This window comes from Rhagoletis pomonella, unplaced genomic scaffold (assembly GCF_013731165.1).
Source record: "Rhagoletis pomonella isolate Grant_MI unplaced genomic scaffold, Rhpom_1.0 Rhpom_scaffold_00008, whole genome shotgun sequence".
NCBI lineage: Eukaryota > Metazoa > Arthropoda > Insecta > Diptera > Tephritidae > Rhagoletis > Rhagoletis pomonella.
In genome coordinates, this window is record NW_023458562.1 from 10,725,667 (window position 1) to 10,736,096 (window position 10,430).

The window sequence follows — 10,430 nt, forward strand, 5'->3', positions numbered from 1 at the left end:
ATTTTAATTTTATGACCAGGTCATTATATATACATTTATTATATATTCCAACGTTGAATATGCCTACATTTTCAAAACGAAAAAAGGGTTTTTAGAAATAATTTTGTTTTTTATAATGTTTAAGTCGGCAACTCTAATGACACACACATTTGCATAACATTTCACATACTTACCAACACCGAAAACTGCTAGAATTTATTTTAGCATAATGGCGATTTCTTTTTGACAATTGGCCCCTACTGTTGGTGCACGTGTTTTTCTTGCGGACTGTTCATAAAAATCCATTAAAAAAGAGGTGAATGTGAAAAAATAATATTTATGCAAACGCATTGTTACGCTAATTTTTTGGTTTTAGATGAATCCGGAGAAATTAAAGAAGTTGCAGGCGCATGTTCGTATCGGTGGAAAGGGCACTCCACGTCGTAAGAAGAAGATTGTACATTCTACTCCTGCTACCGATGATAAAAAATTACAATCGTCTCTAAAGAAATTGTCTGTTAACACGATTCCTGGGATTGAAGAAGTTAATATAATCAAAAATGATGGTACCGTCATACACTTCAATAATCCTAAAGCACAGGCATCACTTCCAACAAACACGTTCGCTATTACGGGGCATGGGGAGAACAAGTCTATTTCAGAAATGTTGCCGGGAATTTTAACACAGCTGGGACCGCAGGACATCACGCAATTGAAAAAAATCGCTACAGAGTTTGCTAACAAAGGGGCTGCTGCATCAGGTGCCGCAGCTGGTGGTTTAGCGAGTGCATCTTCATCTGCAGTTGACGATGATGTTCCAGATTTAGTTCAGAACTTTGAGGAGGTGGCTATTGGAGGTGCATCAGCTAGTGCTAAAGGGGTAGATATTACTAGCACAGTTGAGTCTACACCGAAAACTGAGGAGGTTCCTGTGGCCTAAAACGGATTCTCACGATGGAAACTTAGATTTAGTGGTGCCGACATACGCAAGCAACATCTACAAATATACAAAGCGTGGGATATAAGTAAGGGAAGACGACGAATAGATTAAATATTCGTCAACTATATTGATTAGACGTGCGTCTCAATTTGGAGCTGAGTTATGAAAAGGGTTGCACTCGGTATAAATATAGTACACACAACATAACCAGAGAAAAACTACATATAATGTGAGCCAATTAAATAATGAATGAAACATTGTTTCGATCGTAAACACACACATTTTTGTTTTTTCACACTAAGGCAATAATACATAACCGCAGATGGCGAAAGTAGAATAAATGAATTTATCGAAAATAGGAACAGAATAATTCCACAAAAGAGTCACTTAAACACTCCAATCGAAGCATTACCAGTACAAGTAGGCGTCGAAGGCATGGATAGATATGCAAAAGCATAATATGCATAAAATATATTATTTTTATATTGAATACCCTTGGCATATTGAATGGTTACTAGATTGGGCAACGCATATTTGGACTGACCTCTTGGTTTTCTCGCTTAATATATTATTTCCTTTCCCCAATATATGCCTAGGTTTGAATCGATTTTATTTCGTCGGAGGCAACTTAAATCTGAAAAAGCAAATACCGTGTAAAATATTAACTTATTTTTACGCATAAAATGGCATGGAACGAATTCAAATTTTTTATCAATCTCATACCAAAACTACTGTTGATAATATTTAATTTTTAGAAACCCACTAAAGGAAAATGAATAAACAATACGAAACATGAGTTAAAAAGTTAGGTGGTTTTATTTTTTTCATAATTGGTAGCTGATCTTCCTCGATATTTGACAGAGAGCAAAGCCGCCTATATCTGTTCAAGGACTGTTTCCCGGAAAGAATTTATACTACGACAAAAACAACGTTTAAACCCGGTGCGCCTTCTAGTGGATAATATTGTGAAGCTACTCTTTACAGGATAGCCTGTTCATGTAATCCTTTAAACGCTAGTGTTATGTCCCGCTGGAATTTCATAGACTAATAGTGTTGTTATAAAAATTGTTATTACATAACAAAGATCCAAGAGTGTTACATATATGTTTCAGCTCGTACAGCCCTTTATAGGGGTCGAAACTTTTTGTTATGGGTTTTTGTACATATCCTCACTTTTAGTATCCTCCAAAATTTGGTTCCTCTAAATTTCCTCTATTGCTTTAGCGTTTAATGAGGTAATCTCAAGTAGCTTGATTTCCGAGAATTCACTCGAAGAAAAAAATAATAAATAATACCAACAAAAAAGTACGTAAGATCAAAGCCATTTATAATTTGCAGTTTATGAGCAGCTGATTAAATGTGGGTTTTCCGAAGAAATTTCCTAATGAAAAGAGTATTTCCTAATACATTACTTTATTAGTATAAATTGAACCTAGCTATATGCCATCAGCTGTTGCAAATTGAAATTTGTGCAGTATACATTTGCAACTTGCCTCCACTGCCGCTTTGCTTTCCCCAATTTCCCCTACTTTGGAATTTTTTGAATACTTGACACCAAAACCAAGAATTAATTTGTAACAATTGTTGCAAATCATTTGCTTCACGAACAGGCATAATAATATTTATGTACCATATTTTGGGGCCATAAGCTATAAATAGCATAGCGATCAACCGTATCGTTCTTTCGTTTGCTTGTATTTGTAGTCAAACACCCACAGTAAGTCTAACTGGTCCAGCACTTGCGCGGTATCACCTCAATCACTGCCAGTTTTTCAGTGCACGGTTAACCTTTAACTACTGTGATTAAAAAAAATCGCAACTACTAATAGTTGCGTTCCAGATGCTTCACGATATTCACGATTTGCAGGAACAGCTGTTTCTCTCCAATAAACCTTATGGGAGGTGGTCACTTGGAACGACTTCGGGCCTGTGCCAAATGATAGAAAAGAGAAAATTTTGACGGATCAAAGTAAAAATCTGACATTTCTCGTGGTGAATAAGAACGTCAGAATTTTACCTAGCTCATGGGGCTAGGTAAAATTTTGACAGCTTATAACCATGTATACACATAATATTGCTTGGCGGTAATAAGGAGTGAACATGAAAATGAAAGCTGAAACAGCATAAAAAAAAGCGTACGTTACTTGCAAATTATAAAATAAATATAAATTTTAAGAATTTCAGCAACACACAAAAATAAAGCTTTCGCACGAGCGTTTGTTTGGTTTTTCAACTGTCAAAATTTTACTTTGCATTTGGCACAGCAAAATTCAATTTATTGTACACCATAGCAAATTTTTCTACCCCGTCTCACCACGGAGAAAAAAGTTACCGATTGGCACAGGCCCTTCCTGTAAAAACCTGCAAATCGTGAAGCATCTGGAACGCAGCTAATGTTGGCCTGTGAGACCACACATATTATAGTGTTAAATAATAAATATATTAAATATATCGTTTGTACATCGTTTCACCAAAAAAACTGGTTTTAGTGAAATGATTACACTTTTGATTGATTGATTGGTTGATTTATTTAGTAATAATTTGATTACTTGTAATTACAGTGATACTATTTACCATAACATTATTTTGAGCTGTCTAAACTATTTTCTCACAAATTCTATACATTTTCTTTTAAATAAGTGTATATTTTTTTCTTTTTTGGTATCTTCATTTAACATATTAATGGCCTTATTCATAAAAAATAAAGTAGGTTTAAAAAGCTTTATAAAATGACGTTTTCATACATTTTTCAGTTTATAAACCTTTTTTAAAGCTACTTTATTTTTTACGAATAAGGCCATAAATCTTTTAAAACCTTTATAGAATACATTATTCCGTGATGACGCCTTGCCATGTTTCTGTAGTCTTAAGTCAGTTGCGTTTCTTAATGCATATGGCTGCACTCCTCCAACGTAGATGACCTTCTCCGATATGTAGTCCGGCATTTTAACACTAGTAGTCAGATATACAAACCGTATTGAGCTCCAATCTTTGCCGCACGTTCAACCATTTTAAGACATCCAGCATATGCTGGACTGATGTGTACTTGTTGCATAGTATTGTTGAACATTATTCGAAATGAGGTTTTAATATCGTATTGTATATTCTAATTGCTCTTAGCACTAATAAGTTTTTTCGAATTCTTCTAAACAAACCTAGTTTTTGCCAATTTTTTTACATGCATTCTCAACATGCACGTTAAACTGCAGGTCTTTGTCTATTATGACACCAATTTTGTTTTCAGTTCGTTTAGTTTGAGTTTATTCATTTTTAGCCAATTACTTATTTCATTAATGCCTTGGTCTAGTTTATTTTTACACTCTGGCGGCGTTTCACCTGTGCTATATATTAGAGTATCATCGGCGTATAACATAATTTTGCTGTTTTTTAACACATTACTTAAATCATTAATAGTTGCGTTCCAGATGCTTCACGATTTGCAGGTTTTTACAGGAAGTCGTTCCAGGTGACCACCTCCCATAAGGTTTATTAATGGAGAAAACAGCTGTTCCTGCAAATCGTGAATTTCGTGAATATCGTGAAGCATCTGGAACGCAACTAATGTATATTTAGTCTGTTCCAATAGCAGTCCGGTTTACAGGATTTAGTCAGAACTTACAGGAAGTCGTTCCTATTGACATAAAACCTGTAAGTGGGAACACATTTGAGAGAGTAACTGAGCAACTGTTCCTAGTCAGAAGTTACAGGATTTAGTCTGTTCCTTTGAACTTCGGACTAAAACCTGTGGAACTGTCAAGCTACAATTTTACTCTCTCAAGGTGAGAGTAAAAGGAGAACAGATCCAGAAGTGCACGGGAACACAAAAAGCGCTATATCCTGTAAAAACGTCAGTCGGTTTGTTTACATGTCATTTGTACAACAACTGATTTGCTGAAATATCACTAAATAATTATTAAAATCTATACATATTCAAATATTTCGTTGTTTACTTCCATTTTTTAACAAATATAAGGTTTTTTGCTTTCACCGCTTTCTGTTTTTGTTTGCACATGTAAATCAGCTGATCGTTTGACACTTTTCATGAACTTACAGGAAAAAAACTCCGGACTAAATCCTGTAACTTCTGACTAGGAACAGTTGCTCAGTTACTCTCTCAAATGTGTTCCCACTTACAGGTTTTATGTCAATAAGAACGACTTTCTGTAAGTTCTGACTAAATCCTGTAAACCGGACTGCTATTGGAACAGACTAATTTAGTCCGGAGTATTTTTTCCTGTAAGTTCATGAAAAGTGTCAAACGATCAGCTGATTTTCATGTGCAAACAAAAACTGAAAGCGGTGAAATCTAAGAATCTTTTATTTGTTAAAAAATGGAAGTAAACAACGAAATATTTGAATATGTATAGATTTTAATAATTATTTAGTGCTATTTCAGCTAAATTAGTGTTGTAGAAATGACATGTAAACAAACCGACCACTTATGCATCTGTTCTCCTTTTACTCTCATTTGAGAGCGTAAAATTGTAGTTTGACAGTTCCACACGTTTTAGTCCGAAGTTCAAAGGAACAGACTAATTATAAATAATAATGAACCAAGTATTGACCCTTGCGGGACTCCTATATCTACACGTATATAAGGTTCGTTCGCGTAGCTGTTAATTGTTCATGTTTAACCAAAACTTACAAGTTTTTGCATTCGCGTACGCAAAAAACTTGCAAAGTAGGGGAAATTGAGAGAGCAAACTGACATTTCATTTTGAGGGGAAGCTGCTGGTTTCTGCTGGAAAAATTTTTGCCAACAGCAATTTGCCAACAGGAAAACAGCTGATCAAAAACAGCTGGTTGGCATTTACGCAAATCACAAAATTGAATTTGATGGTTTGGAAGATAAAAATTACAAAATGCGACTAATTAAACTTGTAAGAAATAAGTAGTTATTTGTTTAATCAATAAACTGTGTCAGTATAACACTTTGCGATGACTTTTAGTACGTTTTAAATTTTACACTTTTGTATGTAAACAAAAATTATATCAGCTGTTCGTCTAACTTGCAAGTTTCTGCAAATTTTCTGTTCGCGTACTATTTTGGATATTTCTCTCTTGTGAGAGAGCAGATGACATTTCGCCGAAATTTGGCAGTTGGTTAGTTTCTGCTGGAGATTTTAAACGAACGCACCTATAGTCTGATACCAATCTTTTCACTGTAGTGCGTTGTGTCCTCTGCGCTAGGTATGACTCAAACCACTTTAATTCTTTATTTTGAACACCGTACATATACAATTTACTAATATATCCCGGTCAATAGTTTCAAAAGCTCGTTTAAAATCCAGAAATAAAGCCATAATTTTTTTCTTTTCACTGCATTTCCATTCACAGATAACATGGTTTACGGCAGTTTCGCATGAATATTTCTTTCTGAATCCCGATTGGTATTTCATAAACAGCTTATTATTTTCAAAATACTCTTCTAATTGTATTTTATTAATTTAAATTCCATGAGCAATATTTTCAAACCATATGTTAAGAAAAAAAGAAAATCGATGTACTTACATATATATTTAACTAGAAAAATACGATTTTAATATAAAAATACTTCAATGAGTAAATAAAAAATTTGGCAACTTTCACAATGACAGGAAACTAGGGAATGTTTTTAGAAAGGAATTTTTCCTCGCTTTTTCTATGCATATCGTGTAAAATAAAAAATAAAAATAAATATCATGTTAAAATTTACAATACTAGAGTCCTATCTTTAAGACAAAACTGTGTGCGTTTGAGCGAAAGTGCGAAAATGTGAAATATTCGACAGTTTTTTACAACAAGCATATGACAACGTTTCGCACATACACACAGCTGAAACCCTGACTGCAATGCAAAGAGCAAGAACATGTGCTGTTCGTACATTCGCTTCGGCAGTTAAAGCGACATCACAAACGAAGCGCAAAGAATATTTGAGACCGCGCTGTGGCTAAACTGCTCAAAATTTCGCAGCCAAAGCGTGCAAAACAAAGCGCTCATTTTTACCTTTCGCATTTTCGCATCAAAGAGTGAACTCTAGTAATAATTTTCTTATAAGTTACAAAAATTACACTGGTTTACAGCAAAATTGTTCTCGAGACGCCACTATCCAATTAAAATGTAGAATTGCTCGGTGATTCCGAAAATCGAGTTAATTTTTTTCTATGGATACGTTTTCGAGATATTTGCAATTTACCGTTATTCAGCTGAAAGCAAAAATTGGTTCCTTTTGATCACGTATATCTATATCAATTTATATATATATAAATTTAAAAATCTTAACATAAAATACGGAAAATGAAAGCCAATGAAATTCTTCATAAACAAGCTTTAACAGAAGAAAAATTTAAAAAATAACAGGTTATGTGCCAAATTTTTGCATTTGTACTAAAGCCGGTTCGGTTACGAAAAAAAATCAAGTTAGTGATGAAGAAAATCGAAGGATAAATACGAAATATGAGTGGTTAAATGAAAATGCGCAAAGATTTTTTTGTATGAAATACGAGCAGTAAAGCGTGTTACTCGGGTGTACGTGGCGTACGTATTTTCTTCATCAGTAACTTGCTCTTTTTTCGTAACAGAACAGGCTTCGTAACAAATGCAAAAACTTGGCACATAACCTGTTATTTTTAAAATTTTTCTTCTGTTAAAGTTTGATTTTATTCATTTTTTCAATAAAAAATAAAAAAAGCTGGAATGGTTAATTAATTTGTCAGAAACTATAAGCCCTCTCGGAAAGTGATGTACAGAGCTGGGTAAATGCAATTACATTACAAATCCAATTACATTCCTGAGTAATTGTAATTAGGAATCAATTCCTTCAGTTCACAGCACAGGAATCAATTACTTTTTCAATTCCTTTAAGTAATTTCAAATGGAATTGTTTTTTTCTTTAATTCCATTAAAAGGAATTTCATATTGTAATTGGAATAAATTACGTGCTTGTAATGTAATTTTTTATTTTCAATTCCTTTGAAAGGAATTGAAAATGTAATTTTTTTCAATTCCTTTAAAAGGAATTGATAATGTAATTGATTTTTTTCGAATTCCATTTCTCAAAGTAATTTAAAAAGTAATCGAAAAATTTATAAAAAAAAATTTTACTGTGGCATTCAAATAGCTTTGTTAAATTTCTTGGTTGCTAATTGCCTTGAATAAATAACTTATACCTACATAAGTAGTATAAGTAATTGGACTTAAAGAAAATTGAATAACTTAAACTGTAGCTGCTCAGTTTTTAGGGTAACGGTTAAATTTTCCAGATCCTACTGCGAACGCACGTCGCGGCAGATGAGACCCATAAATGTCGAAGCAGGCATAACCCTACCCAAAATGGTGTGCCTTCTGGGGCCTTTGAAGTACTCTTACTGGTATCCTGCGTTACAAATGAGGATAGAGTCCGCTTGAATTACGAGCCCTGTCGGACTGGAGATCCTACCTCCTAAGAGTTTTATAAACAAATTGCATTGCTATGGCTAAATTTTGATGATAACACTGTAACGACGCTAAAATTACACAAAAAACGCCAAGACACGTCAACTTAATTTTAAGTAGTATGTTACGGATCTGTATACCGTTTTTTAGATAAGGTCATTTAGTCAAGTTATTTTCATTTTAAGTTTGCATTGCGAATGAAAAAAATTCAGACTTTAACATGGCCATACGGTCTTGTACGATAGGGCGTATGAGTAACATTATTTCCTGCTAGTATTTCATACAAAAAATTATTGCACTTTCTCTTAACCCTTGCAAACTTGTTTATTTATCCATCGATTTTCTTCGTTAGTAGTGTTTTAAGCCGCAAAACAAGCAGATATTGGCTAGTTTATACTAATATATATTTTGAAAGCCATTTTTTTCTGTTATATTTTTTTGAAATTTCGGAATCTACTGCAGACTTTCCAAGTTTCGATATAGAAAGGGGGCGTGGCACCTCCCATACAAACCGAGTTTTTCAAACTGCATATATTTGTGGTAGAGGACTAGAACTAGGTATGGGGATATATACATATATAAGATCAGTTCCATACTCATGGAGAAAAATTTGTATGGTTGGAGAACTTTTCATATCTCTGGAAGTGTTCATGGTAGAGTACTGCAGCTTGGTATGGAGATATATGAAATTAATCACATACTAGACATATTTAGGTAACACTGCGCTACGCGGCGCAATTGTATTAACACCGTAGCCGGAGGTTCCACCCTAACACCAATTTATGAAAAGCGTTAGCGCATTAACACCAAATAACACACGAGACCAAGGCGAATTCTTAGAAAAATTACATGTTTTTTTTCCTTTGGTGTGGTGAGAACGTCAGAGAAATTCATCTTGGAAATTTTAAACTTTTACTCTACAATGATGAGAATATCGTGGCTCATTGAAAATTCTGCTGAAGCACTAGAGGCACGAGCCTAGAAAGGTATGACAAAGAGTATGTTTTGGTGCTTTTTGAAACTCAAAAGTTGGCAACACTGGTTTTGGTAGCAAAAAAAATAAATTACACATGTATATATGCTTCTTATTTCAGTATATTGTATCGTTTCCAGATAAAACGCTTAAAAGCGGCAATAAAGGTGATTGAGGAGAGGTCTCCAGCCAGCTCGAGATGCATTGCACCAGTACTCATACATATAAATGAGCAGATGTACGCCTTCGTTGATTTAGCGCTCTTCCATGCGTAAATTTCAAGGCATAAGGACCAGCGAAATCGACCGCACTGTGCAGGAAACAACGCGTAGAGGTGACGCGGCTCGCGGGTAAATCAGACATGAGTTGTTGTATTGGCTTGCAGCTCAGTCGTCTGCAACGCGTACAACGGCGATATACCCCACGAACAAGGTGCGAATACCGGCTACCCAAAATCGTCGTTGAAGTACGGATGTTTTATCCATTGACCGAGAGGTAAACTTGTACCAGAACATTTAAGAACGAGAAGAGAACTTTTATTAATAATATAATAATTTTTATGTTTGTAAATGCGTACACATTTCTGCCGTTCAATTAAAGCAGCCTAACTAAGTTTTAATGAATGAAAAAATTCGATCTTTTTCTTAAATCGTAGCAAGGTACATTGAACAGGTAGTATCAGTAGAGCAGCTGATTTGATTTATTTTCAAATTATTTGGTCTCGAAAATGTCAAATATTTTTAATTTTTTCTCACAAAAATTATAAGTTGTTAAAATCCATTTGCTTGTGAAACCTTTTTCCATACAAAACAAGCGATTGAATAGCAGCTTTTGGAACGTTCGCCCAACTCGGCAGCACGACCGCTGATTACTGGGCCTTGCAAAGGATGGATCAATGCTTCGAGAAGCAAACAAATTTACTAGGAAAGAAAGTTGCATCAATTTTTTATTTTTTCCAATTTCAATTTTTTATTTTTTATAATTTTTTGTATTTCACATGGCACGCTTTGATTTAGAAGAAAAAATTCAGAACAGTTTTTGACACTTTCGATACCAGAAGCAACAACAAAATACACGCAAATGTTGTTTTTGCTCTACTGATACTACCTGTTTAATGTGCCTTGA

General features: G+C 34.3%; 1 protein-coding gene across 2 annotated transcripts; it reads left to right on the forward strand.

The window, feature by feature from the left end:
* Positions 1-200: 200 nt before the first annotated feature.
* Positions 201-1,723, forward strand: LOC118744154 (transcription factor BTF3 homolog 4). Of its 2 annotated transcripts, XR_004993513.1 has the most exons (3): positions 201-295; positions 356-1,148; positions 1,222-1,723. XR_004993513.1 is itself a non-coding variant. In XM_036476938.1 (2 exons), the coding sequence occupies exon 2, from the start codon at positions 356-358 to the stop codon at positions 917-919; it is 564 nt and encodes a 187-aa protein (XP_036332831.1). In that variant the 5' UTR covers positions 201-295; the 3' UTR covers positions 920-1,198. The 2 variants fall into 2 exon arrangements, 1 of the variants encoding a protein (XP_036332831.1); XM_036476938.1 differs by lacking the exon at positions 1,222-1,723 and having other exon boundaries at positions 356-1,198.
* The last annotated feature ends 8,707 nt before the right edge of the window (positions 1,724-10,430 follow it).